At 36.4% G+C, this 21,915-nt stretch overlaps 2 protein-coding genes across 2 annotated transcripts; one reads left to right on the top strand and one right to left on the bottom strand.

The window, feature by feature from the left end:
• Nucleotides 1-2,570: 2,570 nt before the first annotated feature.
• On the bottom strand, nucleotides 2,571-11,987 carry LOC125207088. Its single transcript, XM_048106296.1, has 25 exons — nucleotides 11,813-11,987; nucleotides 11,615-11,715; nucleotides 11,058-11,268; nucleotides 10,756-10,837; nucleotides 10,255-10,561; nucleotides 9,946-10,044; nucleotides 9,720-9,860; nucleotides 9,141-9,314; nucleotides 8,777-8,982; nucleotides 8,496-8,639; nucleotides 8,319-8,407; nucleotides 7,951-8,098; nucleotides 6,543-6,592; nucleotides 6,305-6,360; nucleotides 5,847-6,010; nucleotides 5,427-5,620; nucleotides 4,844-4,901; nucleotides 4,682-4,754; nucleotides 4,340-4,441; nucleotides 4,135-4,231; nucleotides 3,981-4,061; nucleotides 3,632-3,870; nucleotides 3,404-3,544; nucleotides 3,150-3,284; nucleotides 2,571-2,720 (listed from the first exon to the last, which is right to left on the bottom strand). The coding sequence occupies exons 1-25, from the start codon at nucleotides 11,985-11,987 to the stop codon at nucleotides 2,694-2,696; spliced, it is 3,294 nt and encodes a 1,097-aa protein (XP_047962253.1). The 3' UTR covers nucleotides 2,571-2,693.
• A 6,085-nt stretch (nucleotides 11,988-18,072) lies between these two features.
• On the top strand, nucleotides 18,073-20,385 carry LOC125206289 (chromatin remodeling protein At4g04260-like). The gene is made up of 3 exons (XM_048105564.1): nucleotides 18,073-18,130; nucleotides 20,038-20,185; nucleotides 20,238-20,385. The coding sequence occupies exons 1-3, from the start codon at nucleotides 18,073-18,075 to the stop codon at nucleotides 20,383-20,385; spliced, it is 354 nt and encodes a 117-aa protein (XP_047961521.1).
• The last annotated feature ends 1,530 nt before the right edge of the window (nucleotides 20,386-21,915 follow it).

Here is a 21,915-nt window from a genome sequence, read left to right as displayed (position 1 = left end):
TACTTGGCGGATGGGATATACCCTAGGTGGCCCGTCTTTGTGAAGACGATCAGATGCGCAGCTGATGAAAGGAAGGCCTACTTTGCGGAACGGCAGGAGTCGGCGCGCAAGGACGTGGAGCGGGCATTTGGTGTGCTCCAGTCTTGATGGGCGGCAGTTAGAGGTCCAACGCGTTTGTGGCATGTCGACTGCAATGCTGATATAATGTACGCATGTATTATCATGCACAACATGATAGTCGAAGATGAAGGTGTACAACTGACTAGTTGGGCCAACGACGATGCTGATGCAGCTGGTCCAAACCACGACGTAGCCACCCCCAACATACGAATGGGGGTACCTCACGATGAAGCTGACCGCCTCAAGGCACATAACGATATGCGCCAAGTAGATGCTCATATTCGACTCCAAAAGGATTTAATTGAAGAGTTGTGGGCGCGGAAGACTGCGCGGCGATAGTTTTTTTTTATGTAATTTTTTTTAGGATGTACTTTTTTTAATTTAAATAAAATGGTTGTATTGTCCCCGTATTTGTGCCGTAAAATTTAATTCCATATTTGCGTGAATGTAATTTATTTGTTTTTTATAATTTTGCTGGTCTATGGCTAGACTATTGCTTGTCCAGTTTCTTGTCCTGATGATATGTAAGACAGTTTCTAGTCCTTGATGATATAGCAGGATGAGTTTTTTGGTTAGGCTATTACTGATCTATGACTGAACTATTGTCATTGCAGATGCTCTTATTTCAGTCTATGAGCTAATTATTTTCAGTGCCTGTTAAACTGGCCATATCCCATATCGGGTCCAGATTGTAGTATATACCAACTCAGCGGCCCAATTAGAATTTACAAAGATTCATTGTATGTAATTTTTTATTTTTAAATTACTTAATGTTTGTTTATAGAGTTTTTAATTTTTTAATATGACACGTGTCCACACATTTTTTGTTAATAACCAAAAAATTCGAAATCCGATGGAATTCAACAGTACCATTGATAAGTGTTGAAAGAGTCGATCCGAATGAATCAATCAAAAGAAAATCATGGAAGATATATCAAGGAAGATCACCAAAAGAAAATAAGTATCAAGATGAAATAAATTGAATGTATTTGATTTTTGTATACCATAATTAGTTTAAGACAAAGCCATGTTTATTTTGTTAATAGATTTCCATCTCTATATGAGTTATCACCCGATTCACCCCTACCAAACATGCTAGCATAAGGTAATAACTTATAGATGATGTACTGTATAAGTTTGAGAAATACTATGAAGCAATGGAAACAGAAAATCATTCCCTAAGATGACTTCCTTTTTATGTTGTTTTCCGCAAAGTTTCGATTGTGTTTGCTAATAGAGCAGCTAACGATTCCTAATTTGTTAGTTTGTTTTAAAACCAATTGTTAACATACCTATCAAAAGAACTCCGCAGATTTATGCTCTTTTTTCATTCAGATTCGTGTTTAATTTGGTGTTAGGGAGCAACAAACCACCGGTTAAAAAAACCTCTCTAGTGCTCTTCACCACCAACACCCACTACGATTTATCATATCATCATCCCCCCACAAATCAAATCAAACCAAACCTCATGGCTATCAAACACAAAAAGAACAAAAGAAAAAAAGAGATTTCATCAATTGTCTGGATGAAGGGGAGAGGACATCCACCGCTAGACGATTCACCACTGTCTTTCTTGGGTCCATGCGCTGAATCGTCCCGCAGGGGTTGGCTTCTCCCCTTCGGCTAGACACTCCGGTCCACGCGGTGAATCGTGTGGCTGTGGTTATGATAACATCGTTATTTTGTACTATATGTTTTTTACTAGTTAAATGATATGTTTAGTGTCGAGATTAATAATTTGGAGTCTATTTTTGTGTCATTTTTGTACCAATTGGTTACATGACGAGTTCGTTGAGAATTAGGTGAAAAAGAGATGGAACATGGTCGAGAAGAATAGGCCTGCCGTGAAAGGGGCTTCGATCACATGGTTCTCTCAAGATCATATTGGCGAAGTACTCGAGTGATGTTCTTGGTGTGTTATCCACATCTATTATGGAAGGAGAGCTCGTGTTTGGAGAAAGTGATAATGAAGTTGCAGACGTCCAGTCTGAAGAGTTTGAAGGTCTTAAAGAGATGTTAATTCCCATATTTGTTGAGCATTAGAGAGACCGCCGAGAGAGAGGTGATAAAGAAAGGAAGATCAGACAAGAGACGAGCCCAAATCACCATCGAGAAGATGGTCGTCATTGTAATGGCTGCCAAGACCAAGAAGGTCATTGCGATGTCAACCAAAAAAGAGATAAAGAAGAAGATGGTGGTTATTGCTTGTTTCAAATGCAGATTTCTGAAACAGTGAAGAAAGAAAAAAAAAATCTGAAGTGCTCGTAAACTATCTAAGTGGCTCTCGGATACGAGCAAAAACTGTAAGTCAATCTCTTGACGCGAGTAAAAACTGTCGAGCAAAAATTGAAGAACTCCTTGATATGAACCTAAACTTTCGGTGAAAATTGAAGCAGCTCCCTGAAACAAACTTAAACTTTCAATGAAGCAAAAAAAAAAACTCTTTAATATGAATCTAAACTATCAATGATGAATTGAAGAAGCTCTATGATACGAGCATAAATTGTCAATGACAATTGAAGGCCTCCTGACTGCGAGTATTAACTATTTACCAAACTGAATAACGTGCAAGTTCAGTATCGAAAAGCTCGATACTCAACCTGAGGGGAGTGTTGGAATGAGTCAATCCGAATGAATCAATCAAGAGGAAATCATGGAAGATATGTAGGAAGATCACTGAAAGAAGGAAAAGCATGAAAGGATGAAATAAATTGATTGTATTTGATTTTGTATACCAAAATTAATTTAAGACTTAAGGCAGTAAGGCTATAATAATGATGCTTAGTTTGAGAAATACTATGTAGCAATAGAAACAGAAAATCATTCCCAAAGATGACTTCATGTTGTTTTCCGTAAAGTTTCGATTATGTTTTCTGACAAAAAGCTCTCAATAATAGCTTTATAGGAGTATTTTATAAAAAGTGAAAGTTGATGCTTCAAAAAAGATATGGTGATTCAAGTAAAAAGATGAAAATGAAAATCTAAAGAGAAGTTAAACATACAAGAAGCTGCAGACACATTTGCCTTACTTGTGCACAAGGATCCGTAGTAGATAGATTTCTGAGTAACATGGTGGCCTCTAATAACCCACCCGATATGCTCTCAACCACCTCTTCTTCACTCGCCATTAGACACATGAGCAGCTTCGCACCGCCCATCTTCTCCTGTCAACAACAGCAACAACACCGTCAACACCAAGTCCTCGATCCATTGCAACCCAAGAACATGAGTCTCTCAAACACTAATTACTTCTCACAATTTAACACAAACCAACTTTAGTTACCTTTTCAGATCCCTGTTTCAGTGAAGTGAGGGCGATGTTCAGAAGGTCCTTTGAGTATGGAAGTATTAAAGACTTCAAGTTGTATGCCACTGTGAACAGAACCTGGATGCATGCTGCCCTTATCTCTGCATCCTTCACCACCTGAAAAAAAAGTAGATTAGACTTAACGAAGGCAGCAAGAGCAAATCATGCCAGAAACTCATCTCGACAATAGAAAGAGTATCATGCCTTGATTGAACGGATTACTCGTGGAGTGATTCTCTTAGCATATGATTTTTTCCCAGTTTCTGGTATCTTCTGGCAGGCGCTTATAAGGACATTAGCCATGCAGAGTCGAAATGTGAGTAGGCGGGTAGCTGCATCTTCCCTCCCAACAACACCAATAGATTCAGCATGAATAGGCTCCTTATCATCGGTCAACTGATTTATCACGTATGCAATTACAGAATCACCGGAAATGACTGTGCCTGCAATATTGCACCAAATGTTCTTTGCTTTTCAGAACTATGAATGAAACTCGAGATAGTTAAAGGGAGATTCTTGAATTATAAAACTGTGTTCTCTGAGTTTATTATGCCTTTTGAGGATTCTGGAGCTTGTAGCTCTGTGCACACCATCAGAGCCAGAGAATCAATGCAGCCATGTTGTGCTTTTGAAACTGAAGAAAACCATTAAAGCAATCTGTTAGAGTGAGGAAGAAACTCAGCAAAGAAGGTAAAGTATTTGCTTACTTTCATCTCCGTCTGCTGATACCCATGACAGTACAATTGTTATTGTTTTTCTTATTCTGAGTAAATCAGGATGTCTATAAGCATTGTTGCCTCTAACCTAATCACGTGAACAAGCAGTTAATGTGAATGCATAGTTGGAGATAAAAAGGCATACTTTCGTTTTAGTATATAACATAACAAATTGGATGCATGAGATAACTCCTACCATAAGACATGTACAAAGGGAAAAGAGGCAAACTTTGATCTTTAACGTGTCTTTAGCATTAGTAGCAGATTCCAACTGAGATGACAAAATCGGAATAAGGACCTGCAATTGACAAAACAAGTAAATTTATCTTAGTTGAGCAAGTTTTCGGATCATATAAATTACTATACTAAATAGGCACTGTTGTAACCGGTAGAACTGAACAGACAGTATATGCAATTTCCTCACATATGATATATATGTAGAGTTTACTTCACTTTTTAAGGAGATGTTGACTATGTGAGTGAAGATATATTTCCTTTATTAGCTGAAAGATCAGTTTGAGTACGAAGTTGTGGCTACCTCGGGGTGAAGTCTTCCACAAAGCTCTGCAGCAAGCTTCCGAACATCTTCAAATTCAGATTTACTCAAAGCCCTAAGAAAAATATTAAACGCCAATGTTAGATACTTTTCTGAAACACCATTACCTTAAAAGTGTTGTATACTTTCATTAGTCAGACAGACCTGTTAATCATCAAAGCAGTAATACATCCAGTGTCTTCAATGAAAAAATGCCGGGTTTCAAGAGCAACAAGAAGATCAGCACGCAGCAGTCATATGTATAAGGCAAGCGAATGTAAAAGAGGGAACAAATGTATATGAAATCAAGAATCAGAAAGTGTAATTGGATCAGAAAGTGTTATTGAATCAGAAAGTGTTATTGGATCAGAAAATGTATATTGTAACACCATGCTTACCATTTTGTGTCCATTATCAAACATACTTTCACAATTATGTACTACTACCCAAAACTTCTATTGATAATTTCTTGAAATTTATCCACTTGGGTGGCGTTCGGTTGTCATGACTAATAATCATGAGACTATCCATTTAGGATTAAGTTGTGGGATTATTTTAGTTGGAGGGGGAGGCTATGACTAATTATCATGAGACTATCCATCTAGGATTAAGTTGAGGGGGTCAATCTTATGAACCAAACATGATACATATTTAATCATGAGATTTAGTCTTGCCAACCGAACACCCCCTTGATGACTATCATGGAACAAAAAAAATGGCTAACAATTTCTAACGTAGAGACATATACCTTGAGTTTCTGAATTATTTAGACTTTTGCCATATACAAGAGGGGCATTGAGGTCATCAAAAACTTTTAGAGGAAGCAGTCTGATTATGAGCAACGGGCAAAGGCGAATAAACAGATTCTCATGTTTCAAAGCCTCAGTGTTTGAATCTGTCTCCCGACTCTCCCCTTTGCCTTTAGAATAGGAGTCATTTACACTGCCCAAGAAAACAAATTGTAAATTAATTAGCATAAGAGAAAGAAAGTAATAAATGGGATCATATGACACATGCCATATGTAACTATTTTCTATTTTTCATCAATTAATACTGGTTAGTGCTCACACTTGTTTGCTTTATAACTCAGAAAAGGTACAAGCATTCACAAATCTAAAGAACATAGAAATGCATGAACACAGGAGGATTGGAATGCAAAGCTACTCACTCATTATGTTCACTCATATACAATATAAGTCGATTAAAGACTAAATCCGCAGCCTCAGCCAGGTATTCACTTATATGGCTCAAGAATCTGACGATAACAGCATTTGATGGTTCAGCTAACATCTTGTCAACTAAAGGGCCAACAATTACATGCCAATCTTCAACCTGAAAATTAACATTAGCATATTATATTTGAAAACCAACCAAATGAAACAGCCAAAGTATTAAATATGATATAGCAGAATCACATCAAGCAACAAATGAGTCATTCACTTTGGGATATTTATCACATAGCTAACTCACATAAGTCAGTTTTAGCTAGTGAAGGTTTCTCTCTTAAGGATCAAATGCTCCAAATAAAATGTGCAATACAATCTTTACAGATATCAGCCACAGGATAAATGTAGTCTAGAATATCACTGCATAAGTTCGTTGAATTGTATTGGAGACGCAACTTACATGTTTTGCCCACTCTGGGAGCAACTTGAGGAGCCTATCACTATCCAGCGTTAGTCCTGAAAAGCAGTTCCATTTTAAATAGAGTACTAGTATTTTATGCAAAAAGGAAGTTCTCGTTTTCTCTCTTTTTTCTTTGTTTTTGGTAGAAAACTAATCTATAAAAGACCACTAAGCACCGGTTGCCCTTTACCAGAAGTAGTTAAATATCAAAAAGTATGCTCTAGATGTTTAAGCATACCTGCTTTTGTAACAACAGAAGCATCAGAATCTGTGTTTTGAGCAAGTTTGCTGTAAAAGAAAATGTAAATATAGTTAGTTACAAGGTTGTAGTTTTCTTATAGTACTAGTATTAACACCTGTGCTATGCACAGGACATAAAGAGTTTCAAATAATGAATACAAAATATAACAAATATATAGAAAATATAAATTCTAATCAATGTGATGATTTAAAAAAATAGAAATGTATTTATCTTGTTTAACTCTAAATGAAGAATTTACTAACTTCCTAAAGAATGAAATATCTATACAATTTTAATTTATAATTTAAATGGAGTAAAAACAATAAAAATTAAGGACAAAAAGAAAATGTGTAACTATGTTCAAAGAATATGACTTAATTAGCATAAGATATACAAATAAAGAAAATATGTGTGAGTAAAAATATTTATTGATAATGCTATGGTAGTCATTAGTCCAAATAAAAGGTAAATTAAAATTTAATAGCCTAATTAAAAAAAATTAATTGAAAAATTTCTGGAATATTAAACATATCCACATTAAATATATGAATAATTTAAAACTTCTTTGAGAAGTCGAGTTGAAAAATTTGTATTATCAAATAATCAACTTCAGTTGATTATTTATTTCTTCTGTTTAATTTCGGACCATAGCATAACTTGATATACATGACCAAAGACTAAATGAATTTTTAATATCAGATATAATAAATTTCTTACTTCCCGCCACATATACGTATAAAAAATAAATTATCACTTAAAATTACGATAATATTTTATGCATCTTGGTTGTTTTGAATAATGCGACAATTTACACTACTATTTATATTAAGAAGTTATACAAACTTTATAAGTTAGATTTAATTTTAAATATATATAATTTCATCTTATTCTGTAATTATGTACACTAAATTTAAATGTAAATATATTTACATACTACTATATAGCTTTAATATTAAATATAAATAATAAATTTAGTTTTAAGATTGCATACGATAATTTTAATATCTAAAGGATTATAAAAAATATTTAATAAATCAGTTATTAAATTAAAATAAATTTAATTTTAAAAATACATACTATTATAATTGTTCCAAATCTTGATTGAGAAGCTAACATTTAATTGGACCAATTTTCTATCCAATAGTTGTCATTTCTCAAAATGACCAAAAGGGTAAACAAAATAGCTTTATATTTTCCCTCCAAAAAGGGCAATATTGACTTTCCATCCAACTCTCCCTTTCAGTAGTATAGATAAGACATTGACGTTCTCTTATTCTTTTAAATTTACCAAATTCCTTTTATCCTACGAAGTCCTATCGGTTTGAACTGAAATCTTACTCTCAAGTATAAGTTGGGGTAGAATTAAAACAAACTAACATCAATAATCACCAAACTGCCAATGTACCTGAGACAGTCAAGAAGCATGCACAAGATGTCAGATTCTTCTTTGTGATTGACTAGCAAGGTTATAAGGGTGATAGCCGCCGATGTCTGTATGTTTTCATGTGATGAACAACTTAGCTCAGCAAGCCTAGGCAAAACATAACGAGGATCTGCAACAGTATATAGTATTAAGTGATTATGACGAGCACGTTAAAATAACTTCTAACAATCTTTTTTGTTGCACTAGTGATAGGAGACAAACTTATTTATGTGCTGACGAGAAATAATATGACTATGTAAATTGCAATTTACTGTCAGTAAGTCGCACAATTCTACCCAATTCTGTTACTGTTTGTCTGAAAATCCTATAATTATCTTAATGTAACTAACCAATCTTGGGAATCAAATTGGCTGCCTGATTCTGTATGGCCTCATCTTCATCTCCAAAGCATTTTAACAACTGGTTTGCAATGTCTTGCCTGAACGAGAAAATTCAGAAATACGACGACATTAAAGGAATACAAAGTCAAGAAAAAAAAATCATATTTCACCAATTCACCAACTTACCATTCCACCTCTGAAAGTGTGTCCTCTGATCCAGAAGCTATATGGATGAGATATGCCACAACATCAACTGCATTTCTCCTCTGTACTGAATTTTTAGAGTAAATGCGCTTTAGAACTTCATTTAGGCACTTTCTATCTGAACATCTGTCACATAACAATTAGAGTTACTCTTAAATTTAAAATGCGCTAAACAACATTCGGAGATTTTGTGCAAGATAAATTATTAAAAGAAAAAACAAAAATGAAACACAACCACAACATGGGCCCTTGATCGATCATACATTGAGCAATATTCTGCAAGAAGCTTAACAATAGCTTTTGCTGCTGCATCTTGCTCATCCAAAAGATTAAGCAATGTTGGGAGAAAAGCATCTATTTGTCTATCATCTCTAAGACTTCTCCTGGATAACATATGATTTGTGTTCAAGATGACAGCTTTAAAAATGGTTGTAGTTCCATCAATCACGTCCTCATCAGCACATCGCAGCTGTAGAACATCATTGGCACTAAATGAGGCTAACATAAATCAAATGTAATGCGAGAGTCAAATGGGAGATATTTCCAGTTGGAACTTTCTAGCAAGATAGCACTAAAACTAAATGATCAGAAATGCAGACAATTCAATATAGAAGTTCACTACACTACCTGAGATATGAGAATTTCAGAAAGTTGAGGCCCAGATTCTGTTATTGCGTTCTCAAATTGCTGACCATTTAGTCGGCCCAATAAAAGCATAAGGCAATTCAGGAAAAAATTAACTGTTTCTAGTTTGCTGCTTTTGCCAATATCAGGTTCCTCGGCTTGGTTCTCAGCGTAAAACTGCAAATGTTCATAAGAATATGAAGGATGAATGAGATTCAAACATTTGAAGATTCAATACCTGTAAAGGAAATCGTAATACAAATTTTAACCATCAATAAGATAGCCAAAAAGGTACTTTCTCCGTCACACGAAGATGACCCACTTTCCTCTTTGGTTTGTCCCAACCAAGATGACCCATTAAAAATAGAAAACTTTTATCCCTAATTTATTCCTCTCTCTTACATTACTTCTCCACTTCACACGCAAAATAAAGTTGCATAAATTCCTTTACCGCCCAAAGAATGGGTCATCTTCCTTGGGACGGAGGGAGTAATACATAATCCGGTTCAAGACTGATAATAATTTGCCTACGTTTCTCAACAGCAACAGTGTAAACATAACGCCCACATGAAATACTTTTACCTTTATACCAGATAAATATTGGTCTAATAGTTCTTTATACTGCTGCGAGAATTTGCTGTCTTCTAAGAACATAAGCATTCCATAATGTTTCCAACAAGAAGAGAGAAGTAAAGAACCAGTCTTCAACATATGCAACTCTGTCTTTCAATGAGAAATATAAGATATAAGAACTGAACGTCGAGCAAAAGATACAGAAGAAATACAGATAACATGAAGTAAGACCTGCCTGTTTTTGAAAACAATCATACTGCTGATTCAGCTCCTGCAGCCATGTACATACCCTCTCTAATCCTTCTCCATGCAAATAACGGCTTTTCCTGCTCCACTAAGTGATTGTTTTTCAAAAATAAAAGACTAAGTGAGTAGACAACCAATTAAAGCAAAAATGTAGATCCACATCAGAAAAGGAAAAGGGCAAACTGATGTTAAAACAATTTTAGCACAGATAATCAGCAAATTAATAAGTAGAACTTCAAATATCAGAAAAGGAAAATCTTGTTGGTGAATCGAAGAAAATAAAAGACTGGGATTGTACATCTGCAAGTTTCTTCACAAGAGTTATAAGCTCATTAAGATTATTCCAAAGAAGCATCTTCAAATCCGGGGTGGAGGAAACTTCGGAAGTTTCCCTTATTGCATTCTCATTTCTATCAATAGTAGCAGCGTGTAACGAATTGGAAGGCTGACTTTTAGCACCAATGAAAGATGATTTCAGCTTTTTGGTTATGTTATTGCCATTGGAGGGAGGATCCTTTCTGGTCAATGCTACAGTAAGAGATAAAACGAAATCAGCAGCAGAAACTGCAAGGCGAGTTGGCAACTCGAATCCATCCCGCATAATGCTGCAAATCAGATGATCAAACATTCAGTCAACAGCAGAAACATTATTTAGGAGACACTTTAACATACTACGTTTTCCATTAAATGAAAAGCTGAAGCTACTGAAATCTGTATAGTCCACAAAATGATAGTACCATTCACAATATCATACTGGGGAGTATTTGACTGAATGATTGCTGATACAAGGACAACATACCTTCCGTTGCTGAGTTTGGATAAGAGATGGGGAATAGAAGAACTTAATGTCTTCAATATCATATCATGTGCCTGCCTTATTGCTGCACAAGTACAAACAAATCAGTTTCTACCAACTTCTTGTACTTGGAGAGTTATTAGAGGAGCAAAGATGAGGCATTTGGCACTGCTTAAAATCACAAGGGACATAAAAATGGGAGAAAGGAAAACATACATAAGTAACATATACTGACATCACACAGAAAGTTGAGTAAAAAAGAGTGCACAGGAAAACACTTGCACAGACATAAATAACAAAATTACCATTTGTTGTAATATCGCTTACGACATTCTCATATTCAATGAGACTGCGTGCAAGAATGCACCACCCAAGCGCGACATAATGATCATCCCTTCTTGAGATGATGTCTGAGACATTCCTCAGAATTGCTTCTACAGAAGTCTCGTCTTGAAAAAACCAATTCAAAAGTATCATAGCCTGGTTTCCTCTTTTTGAATCTCTCACCATCAACGACTGAAATTAAGACAGAAACAATAAAAGGTGTAGGAAGAATTTATGTACACTAACATTAACTTGTAAAAGTAGTATCCATTCTTCAAGCACTATTAGAGATGAAGTTGTTTAGATCTTCGGAACCCTCTACATTAACTGTTCCAGAATTAGTAAACCTGAGCTCTAAGCTCATACTTTAGATTAGGAAGGATGCAAAATATCCTTAAATTCGTACCTATACAGGAGAAACGACGGAAACAAATACTACTATACAAGTTGAATCAACATATCCCTAACAGCTCATGCTAATAGATTAAAAACGATCAATAAAACTAACAAAGAATTAAAACAAGAAACAAATGCTTACGTGCTGAAACATGGGAACAAGAACATGGTCCAAATGATCGCCTTTCTCGGCAGCTTCTCCAACGTACTTGTGTAGAAACCACAGCGATTGCTCCACAGAAACTTACACATTATAACAACAAGGTAAATATTGATAAAGGCAAAAAGCACAAGAAAAAAATAGTAATAAAATCGTTGAACATGTTTTTGCAGCTTCTACCAGTGATTGGAGCATAATTGGGAGAGGGATTAAGGGTTGAAATGGCGTCCTGGAGTTTCTTCGGCTTCAAACTGAGTAGAGTGGTCATGGCCCGGCCAACGGTCGCTGCAACAACCGGGCCCGACCCCGAGCCCGGTCTCAGCCCAATTATCTCGCGCTCCTCCTCCAGCTCCATTTCTGTATGTTCGAGAATGTGAAAGTTCAATTCTGGCCATTTCTTGTAAAATCGACGGCGGGTGAAATTACAAATTGAGTCCTCAAAGTTTTCAGAATTATCAACTGTCCTCTAGATTTTCTTCAAATTTCCCAATACGAATTTTAAAAACTTTAGTTTACTCTAATTAAATCTTTTACTACTAACATTTAATATACGGGTATCAAAATGATTAGTGGGTATAATAGGGCAGGCCAAATATATACCGAAATACCACACTTATCGTATCGAAAAAATACCGAAAATACCGAATTTTGCGGCATACCGCAAGTTGCGGTACTGTATGATACCTTACCGATAGATTTCGGTACGGTAAAGATATAGATTTTCCTATACCGCGGTATATCGCAATATACCGCATTTACGATATTTGCAAAAAATTTGATATATATGTAGTATTTAAAATTTATATAAAAATACTCCCTCCGTCCCACTTTAGGAGTCCCGGTTTACTACTTTTGGATGTCCCACTTTAGGAGTCTCAGTTGGAGTATTTCATAATTGGTAATAGGCCCCACATTCCACTCACCCTTTTCCACTCACATTTTATTATAAAACTAATATATAAAAGTAGGACTCACATTCCACTTTCTTTTTTCACCAACTTTTCTTTATATTTCTTAATATCCGTGCCGAACTCAACCGGGACTCCTAAAATGGGACGGAGAGAGTAGTTAATATGTTAAAATCTTTAACCCTACTTCCATATTTTAGTTCAGCCGCCCCCAACCCCAAACACACTCACGTAGAGATGCAAATCAAGTCCACTTTATAGATTTGACTGTGGTGTAGTTTTAATCTTTTGAACATTATTTAAATAGGTGAAATTTTATTTTAAATTTTTTGCTATAATAGAATTTTTTTTGGTCTGAAACACAGGTATAACGGTATATCATATCTTATTTTGGTATACCGTACTCGGTATGCCATACCTTATTTCGGTATAACGTAAAAGTACGGTATACCGTAAAACGGTATGGTATACCGCGTAGACGGTATGGTAACAGTATCGGAAATAACATACTGAATTTTTCGGTATACCGCATTGCGGTGTACCAAAAAATTCGACAAAGGTATAGACATGGCATTTTCTCATACCGCAATTTGCAGTACGGTATGCGGTATGATATTCTCGGTGCGGTATACCGTACCGTGCCACCCCTAGGTATATAGGTTATGGATCCTCTGTTGTGCAAGTTTGCACAACAGCCCCTGCTATTACACTCATATGAATAAAATCAAATATGTAATAGCAGGGACTGCTGTGCAAACTTGCACAACAGAGGATCCCCACCCATAGGTGATAAGGCTAATTTCATGCATCGGTTATATGTATAGAAGAGCATGCAACGCACAAGGGGATATCACTTTTTTCACTCTTCTTAGCTCACACACATTACACACACTTGGGAATGGGAGATCTGGGGTAGTCGGGTACGAAGGTCACTTTCTTTAGAAGTTTCGCGGTTGGTAACACCGTCCGAGTGTGGACGAAGATACAATTCCTTTTAATTTCCGTTGTTTTGCTCGTTTTTGCTGTCGAACTTCACTTTTGGGAGTCGACCTGGTTGTTGATGATACTTATTGTCTTTCCGCTTTGTTGATTTGCGTTTAGCAGTTGAATTTCAAGTCGATTTGCGTAGATCTCTTTGCTGGTAGTTTATTTCTACAAGTATTATGTCGATCTCTGTTTTATTTTGATGTTGTGGTGTTTGATATGGGAATTTGGTGATAGATCTGTGGTTTATTGACTGTTTGGAGGTTTTTGTTCAAATCTGAAGTGATGAAGAGTTTCTGTTGGTTGGAGTTCGTGTTGGACGCTTGGATCCGGAGTGGATTTAGCGTCTGAGGTTGGATTCGACGTGAGGAAAGATAGTTGTTAGATGGATTCGAGTTTTCTTCTTGTTTTCTGTTTTGCTTCGTCTAGTGTCTGCAGATCTGTTTAGTTCTTCGTTGTTTATGCATAAATTTGATTAAAATTAGTTGCTCTGTTTTGATTTCGTTCATGTTAAATTTCTTATGAGTTTTACGCAATTTGGTTGTAGAAGACGATGTCGCTGTTAGTTAGTACGAGAGTTAGTTATTCTGTCAGCTTTTCATTCGTACCTTGCTTTTTCAGTCATGGTCCCCACAGTCGGTTTGTTTCTTAGGTCTAGTAGTGAAGTAGTTTCTTAGATCAAGTGTTGAGCAGTTAATTTCCTTTGCAACGTTCTCTTACAATTTCGCCTAGGTCTAGCTGTTAGCTTAGGAGTTTTAAAGATTCCCAAGTCAAGTTTAATTTGTTTTCCTCAACCCAAGAAAAATGCGTGGCAGCAGCCAACACCAAAAACACACCCAAATCCTTGAACATGAGTATTACGCATCCTTCTCTGTGGGATCGATCCCTACTTCCCTATACTAGGTTTAGTAAAGTGGTTGGGGGTTTTTGAAAAAAAGTGCTCTGTGTGTCCGACGACCGGGATTTCCTGCGACCAACGAGTTCCTAGACCGCATGATCTAGTGGATTTGCTGGACCTAGGGAACCTGTTATTTCCTTTTGAACACACTGTACACTAGAGAGGCTTTTCAATATGTTATCATCCAATCCGACCTACATGTATTCATTGGGGTCAGTGTGAAAATGCTAAAAAAAATTAGGTATCGATCTGTAACACCCCGAGTTTTCGTGCACTAGTTTTAGAGTATAAATTGGACAAAAAGACGATTGGAATTAAAGTGCGAGGAAATTTATGTTTGTAAACTACAATTATTGGAGAAGAAAAAGAGAATAAATTAGCACAATACTTTGTGTTGAGGAATTTCAAATCTTGGAGAGATAGATGGAAAAGGACTACACAATCTTATTGAGATGTGTGAGATTTTGCTACATAATAGTTACATGTGGAAATACAAAAGTGGAAGCTACAACTTAGCATTTCAAAAATGCCAAACTAGAGTACTTGGATACTAGCCTATTGGAGGAACTAAATCAAGAAAATGAAATAAAATCCTTCTTCTTTCTCTTCCCCATCCTTCTCGAAAAATGCTCCCCATAAGACTCCAAATTTCGACAGCCTTGGACACCAAGGAAGCTCCTGCACTTGACATGAAAATAGGATTAGAAAAAGGACACCTAAGTAAAGAGGAAGGAGACACAAGCTCAAAAGAGAAAGAGTAGAGAGTTCCCATTATCGAGGCCAAGTGAGTGAATCTAGTTCACCAAAGTTTCACCAAAAAGGCAACAACAATTGGAGTAATACATAGAAGAGATAAGCTGGCAGCCCCAAAAATAGGAGCCTTTGCCCCTAAGACTTGCACAATTAAGTAAAGAAACATGATGCTAAGAAAGAGATGGAGCTGGCAGCCAAAAAAAGGAGGCTTTGCCCCCAAGTTTCCAACACAAGAGGCCTATATAAACTGCCTCCCCACTCCTTTTTCCTCCACCACTTTCTCACCCCAAAATTTCACCAACTTAAGAATTTCAGCGAGAAGTAGAGAGGAGGGCGAGGAGAGGCAGCGGCAACACGGAGGCAGCCGTAAAACGAGAATCGCCAAGGAGAGGATAAAATGCTCAAGGGCAAGTGAAGTCAAAGCGAATAATCGAATTGAAGAATAAACATATCGGGTGGGCTTTCTTTATCCAGCACACTAGTGTGGATATAAATCAAATACTTGCGAAATTATGGAGCTATGATTCTTTTCAAATTGTTGTCATGCCATAAAATGTTTTGTTTTGATGATTGTCATGGATATTCACGGATTGTCATGGATTTTCACGGAATGTCATGGAATGGATTGTCATGGATTTTCACGGATTGTCATGGAATGGATTGTTATGGATTGTCATGGAATGATGGGTGACCGTTGGAGCAGCACTTGACTGGAATGAATGATTAATGATGAATGATGATTTATGAAAGAACTTAGTCTAGAGACGAACTTTTAGCTCACAAAATAACTTAGTAAGCTCGGGCCTTTTAAGAAAAACCCACGTATGTTACTGTGATGGCTTGACAACTATATAATGTATGTTTTGTTTTCGGCATGTGTCCACTGAGTACTCCTGTACTCAGCCCTGCATGTATTTATAAATGTGCAGGTTGAACGTCAAGAGGATGGAGTGATGATCGGAGTCGATGTTATCAAGTTGATCTCCCAACGATTCGTGTCTTCATACACGAAGTCGTTTAGTAAGGACTTATTCCGCTGCTCTTTTGTGATGTGAGAATTGTAGAATCTCACCACCAACTCTGATTTATTTGAGGAGATGTTTATTCTGTTTTCAAGATCATGTAATGAAATACTCGGCTTCTTTGATATAAATTGACTTGGCCTTTGTGCAAATTCTCAAGTTCTTGCCCTTTTTCTTCCCCGCTTCTTTAATCCCTCTTATTAGTCGCGGTTTACCCGCTTTCGCTATCCTTAGCAAAATGCGGTCGTGACACGATCATACCTAATTCATGCTATAATTACCGACTCATTTAGGATTGAAGTAATTTGGTTTTATATTTTCACTTATAGAGCATTGATTACAATCTGCCTCGCATCGTCGACCTCGCCCCTTTGCGACCTCTGAAGTCTGTTCAGTTGCTCGCTCGTTGCTCGGTCATTTCAGTTCCTAGACTAGATTGACAACTCTAATAGTCCGACGACCCTCCACTCGTTGCCACCAACCTCGCCCTGTGGCCCCTTTAGGTGACCCTTCATGTAGAAACCTCTTGGTCGCGACCCTCACCTCGCAACGACACCCCTATTCGCGACTTGCCATCTCTAACCCTCGCTTCATTTCGTTAAGTTTGTTTATTGAGAATACTTGTTCACTTAAACGCTACCTGAATTCTGAATTCATCAATTGGGCTATTGAATTTAATTATACCCAACTTTTTATTTTGCTGCATTAGTTTTATTATATGCCATTCTTAGTTGCTATTTGCCAAATTTTATTGCACTGGATTATTGGGTGTCCGTACCTAATAATGTTACTCAAGTTTATTGTCGGGTTGGAGTCGTGTGACGACGCGAACTTTTGATATTATAAATGTAAGAAGTGACGGCTAAATAAGTATATAAATAACAATTGAAAATTGAATTTTGTTTTTTATGAACTTGAAGCCTTATATAGTTCTATGATAAAGTTGTGAGTTCAGGGCGAGCCATGTAGAAAGTTTCGTTGTCAATTGTTAGTTATGGAAGTTGTTGCCACCAATTATAATAAATGCTTAACTCTAAAAAAATAATAATAACCCCAAAAAGAAAAATATAACTCTCGCATATACATGTTCGAAAGTTCCATATAAATCAATTAGATATGCACACCTCTATTTATTTATATATATATATACACCAACACTTTGACTAAATATTGAAAAAAAAAAATTGTTGGCCAAATTTAAGCATCGAATATAGTAGTCGATATATTTTTAAATTGAACAACAATATTATTAATGTGATGAATAGTGAATCTAGATAATCTCTAGTATTCAATATAAAAAAGACATAAAATATAAAAAGTGGAAGGAATAACAAAACTCATACATCCATCAAATATTAAATTAGGATAATGATAAAAAAAAGCCATCGTTATACATAACTATGCAATGCTTATTAAAGGTACCAAATAATATACACGTAGTAATATCAACCATGCATAAGCTACGTGTAACATCAAAATCTTGTACATATATATGTATACGTCCCTCATCTCCCGACTTAAAAAAAAAAAAAGAACAAAAGACATCATCTAAATTTCCAAAATATACCATAACTCCTTGAAATCTAGAACGAGAAGAAGGGATGAAATGGAAGGAAAGTGTCATTGAGACAAAGAGTAATTTCCAATATCTTGGAAAGTGAATAAGGTGAGCTTTCTATCCTACATACTAATGTGGATAAAAATCCCAAAGTAATTTTGAGATGAGTTTTTGTGAAAATCCAAACTCATGCTCGTCAAATGTTATTGTCCCGTCATAAATGATTTATGCCTATCTGCCTTGGTTATGCCAAATATGTTATAATCGAATTCGGGTTCAAGTAAGGCTGCAAACCTTGCTTGGACTAGTGTACTCAAATGGATCGTGAGCCGTTGGCCGGTCATGTGACCGTCGTGGAAGGTGGCCATCTTCCCGGTACACAAATGTTAAGATATGGTAAAGGAACTTAGACCGTGGTTGAACATAGAATTTTAGCAAGCTCAGGACTTTTAAGTGAAAATCCATGAGTGTTGTTGTGATGACTTGACAATACTTTCAAATGTATAATTGTATCTTTCGGCCCTGTGTTCATTGAGTACTCTTGTACTCAGCCATGCATGTATTTCTAAATGTGCAGGTTGAGCTGCAAAATGGTGAAACAAGGGTGTTGAGAGAAAGTTCTTTTTGAGTTTGATCTAATAAGACCTCTGGGGTTCATGTCTCTATACATGAAACCGTGTTGTTTACTTCCGTTGTGAAAGCTAGAACTACTAATCCTATTTCGCATCATAGCTCTATCTTTTGGTCCTGTATAAACCCCTACTCAAGTATTCCAGGATATAGTACATGATATTTTGATAATCTCCAATTTGAGTTGTACTTGTTATTGCTCATTCCTATTTCTCATCCCCACTTCTCTTAACCCTTCCCTTTTAGTCACGAATTTTCGTACTATACTATCCTTAGGTAGTGCGGGCGTGACAAGTCGGGTGCAAGGAACTGTCAAAGATAGGGTGCAGGAATGTGCTGGTGCGCGATTCACTGCCCTTCCTTTTAATTTAGGGCTCGTCAGGTAGCCCATAAAAGGCGTGAAACACTATTCTCTACCCTTCATTTCTGTGGTTTGGTAGCATGAACACCATTCCAGTGATCCGGGATTCATACGTCAGGTTTCATCCCTACATATACTACTATCAGCCTCTCTGTGTCAACTCCATCACGGTGGTGAGCAAGTATAAGGGTTGGGCTTTTCACGATTAGGCTGAAAACGTTTCATTTGTATGATTTTGCCCTCCGAATTTTTCAACCGTTTCATCTTTGTTACTGTTGGTCACTCAATTTTCGTCGAGGGGACTTCAACGCTCGACAGTTGTCTCTCCCCGGTTCCACTCAATTCAGATCGGCGTTTGAGGGCTTACCGTAGTCTGGGTATGTTTTGATTCGAATGTTCGATTATTGTTTGTAGTGTCGATTTATGGTGTTTTTGGGAGTTCGATCTGATGGTTTATTTTTTGAAGATGGATTTGGTCTAGTTGCTTAATAGAATTTGGTCTGATTTGAGCCAATATTGGTGTGCGTCTGTAGCTTTATTTTCTGCGTTTCGATTTGGTTGTCTTGCATAATTGATTTCGTTCCGCAAAAAACTTATTACTCATTGGTGAGGAGATTGTTGTGCATCTGCCATAAGCTGACTGTGCTTCAAATTTGCAGCCGGATACTGGTTGACTTGTTGAGTACAGTGACTATTTTGTTAGCTCTACTTATCTGACCTCTTCGATTTCGGAGTTATGAATGGTGTGAGTCGAGAGTGAGTAATGTGGTCCTTATTCGTTTTTTACATTTTTCATCTACACTCCATTCCCTCAGTTCCATCAAGCTACCCCCTCTGTGTTCGAGCTCTCATTTTTCATTGTTTTTTGTAGTAAACTTTGTTCCTCATTGCATGTTGTAGTCCCTTGATGCTTCACTTTCCATCTGTCCATTTTCAGTATGGAAGACCCCAGACAAAGAAAACGTAAGGAGGTCGAGGCCGCAGTAGTCATGATCGAGGACATTAACCAGGCGTGCAGATAACATGTGTATGCCTCAGAGTTTAGTTTGAATCTCGGGGTTATTGATTGTATAGTTTCTGCATTTATGGTCTTGTCTGTTTGTTTGACTCATGTTTCTTGTAAAAAAACTAGTCTTGTTGTGTTTCAACTCCTGGGTCGTATTCATTTTTGGGTACAATATGCCTATAATGATATATATGTGTTTACGCATGTGCATTGTATGCATATCTTGCATCATTCGAGATAAAATCTTGGAGTTTGTTGAACTAAAACATGTGGGTGTTGTTGTAGAGGGAGATTGTGTGTTGATGAGACCATTTGACTCAAACAAGACTCCATATGTGGCCAAAGTGGAGAACATCGAAGCTGATCATAGGAACAATGTGAAAGTATGGGTCAGGTGGTACTACCGCCCTGAGGAATCCATCAGGGGTCGCAGGCAGTTCCATGGCGCGAAGGAGCTCTTCTTATCTGACCACTTCGATGTGCAGAGTGCTAACACTTCCCCAAGGAAAGTGCATTGTACATTCCTTCAAGAACTACACAAAGCTTGAAAATGCCGGCATAGATGACTACTTTTGTAGGTTTGAGTACAAGGCTGCAACTGGAGGGTTTACTCCTGACCGTGTGGCTGTGTGAGTGATAAAAATTTGAAGATTCAACGGATCAGTATTAAAATAAAGAAGTGAATATTAGTTTTCTCTAATAATTCGAGCAACTTATTGGAGCAACTTAAAATAAAGAAGAGGGGCAATTTAGTCAGGGCATTTTTTGTTTCCTTCGTTCTCCATTTCAACCAAACAATCGAAATTGGGCCAAACATCCTGCTTGGGCTGAACCAAACACCCTATAATTGTATCCACCAAATCATTAAAGCCCATTTACCATAAATCCATGTTAAATATTTTACCCACTACCAGATGCTCCCTTAGTAGATAAACTTAATTTTGAATTTTTTATTGTTATAAATCTAGAAACCAATGTAAGATATGATAAAGTGGGGAAAACAACTTAAAGCGGAAGATTAATTAGCAAAATTAGATTGTTTTTCAATAACCAAGAACATAGTAGTACTATTTATTTGGCACATATTCTGATTTGCAAAATAAATTTGATAATATACAATAAAATCGTAGTACATAATTCAAACATTGAAGAAAATAGTTCAATTTTCTAAGATTCATAATTTCTTAACTTTGCTAATAAATATTTTTCTTATTTTAGAATAATTTATTTAGTTTATACTATTTGATAATGATATCCAGTTTTGTATCTAAGTACTTATATTTTATTAGAGGTAGAGGTGGGAATACGGATATCGGGTATTTGGTTTATCCATACCCGACCCGATATCTGCCGATTATTGGATACCCAATATCCAATTTTATGGGATCGGATATTGAAATTTAAAATAAATCGGGTATTGGGTAACCTGAATGGGTATCGGATATTACCCGAATATCCAATTTATTATTTAAAGCAATTTTTAAATTAGGTTTAGCCATTTTGGGCTTTGAGAGCTAGGCTAATTTATTTAGTAATTAAAAATTAATAGGTTGACTTTCTCTAAACTTATATAAATAAGTCAATCTCTCTTACTCTAGGTCACGGCTTCTCCAAACTCTCAAGTTTTACGTATTGAATAACCGACTCATATTGCATAACCAATCCCCATAAATATAATCATATATTCTAAAATAAAAGTGACTCATTTTTTTAATAGTGTTATACTACAAAATATATGCAACATTAAATATATTAGTCAATTTAAATATTTCTATATTTATATTAGTATATAAATTTGAATTTTTTTTATTAGTTATTAACACATGTAAAGAATCGGGTATTTGGGTACCCGATACGTCGGGTATGGATATTCGGGGTGGGTATTGGAGTACCCGAAAATATATCGGATCGGGTTTTGGATAGACATTTAGATGTTTTTCGGGTTTGGATACCCGGTTTTTTCGGGTCGGATATCCACGGATACCCGTATTCCCACCCCTAATTAGAGGGAGTATCTTTTTAGGTCCACAAACTTTACTAAAGTATCATTTTAGGTCCGTAAACTTTGAAAATATCATTTTAGGTCCGTGAACTACAAGTTAATATCATTTGAGGTATTTTAAACTTTTTTCGGACGAAAATGCTCTTAAGGCCTTCAAAAGG

Source organism: Salvia hispanica, chromosome 2 (genome assembly GCF_023119035.1).
Source record: "Salvia hispanica cultivar TCC Black 2014 chromosome 2, UniMelb_Shisp_WGS_1.0, whole genome shotgun sequence".
In the NCBI taxonomy this organism is placed as follows: domain Eukaryota; kingdom Viridiplantae; phylum Streptophyta; class Magnoliopsida; order Lamiales; family Lamiaceae; genus Salvia; species Salvia hispanica.
Note: the sequence above shows the minus strand (reverse complement) of the source record. Positions and strands in the feature narration are given on the sequence as shown.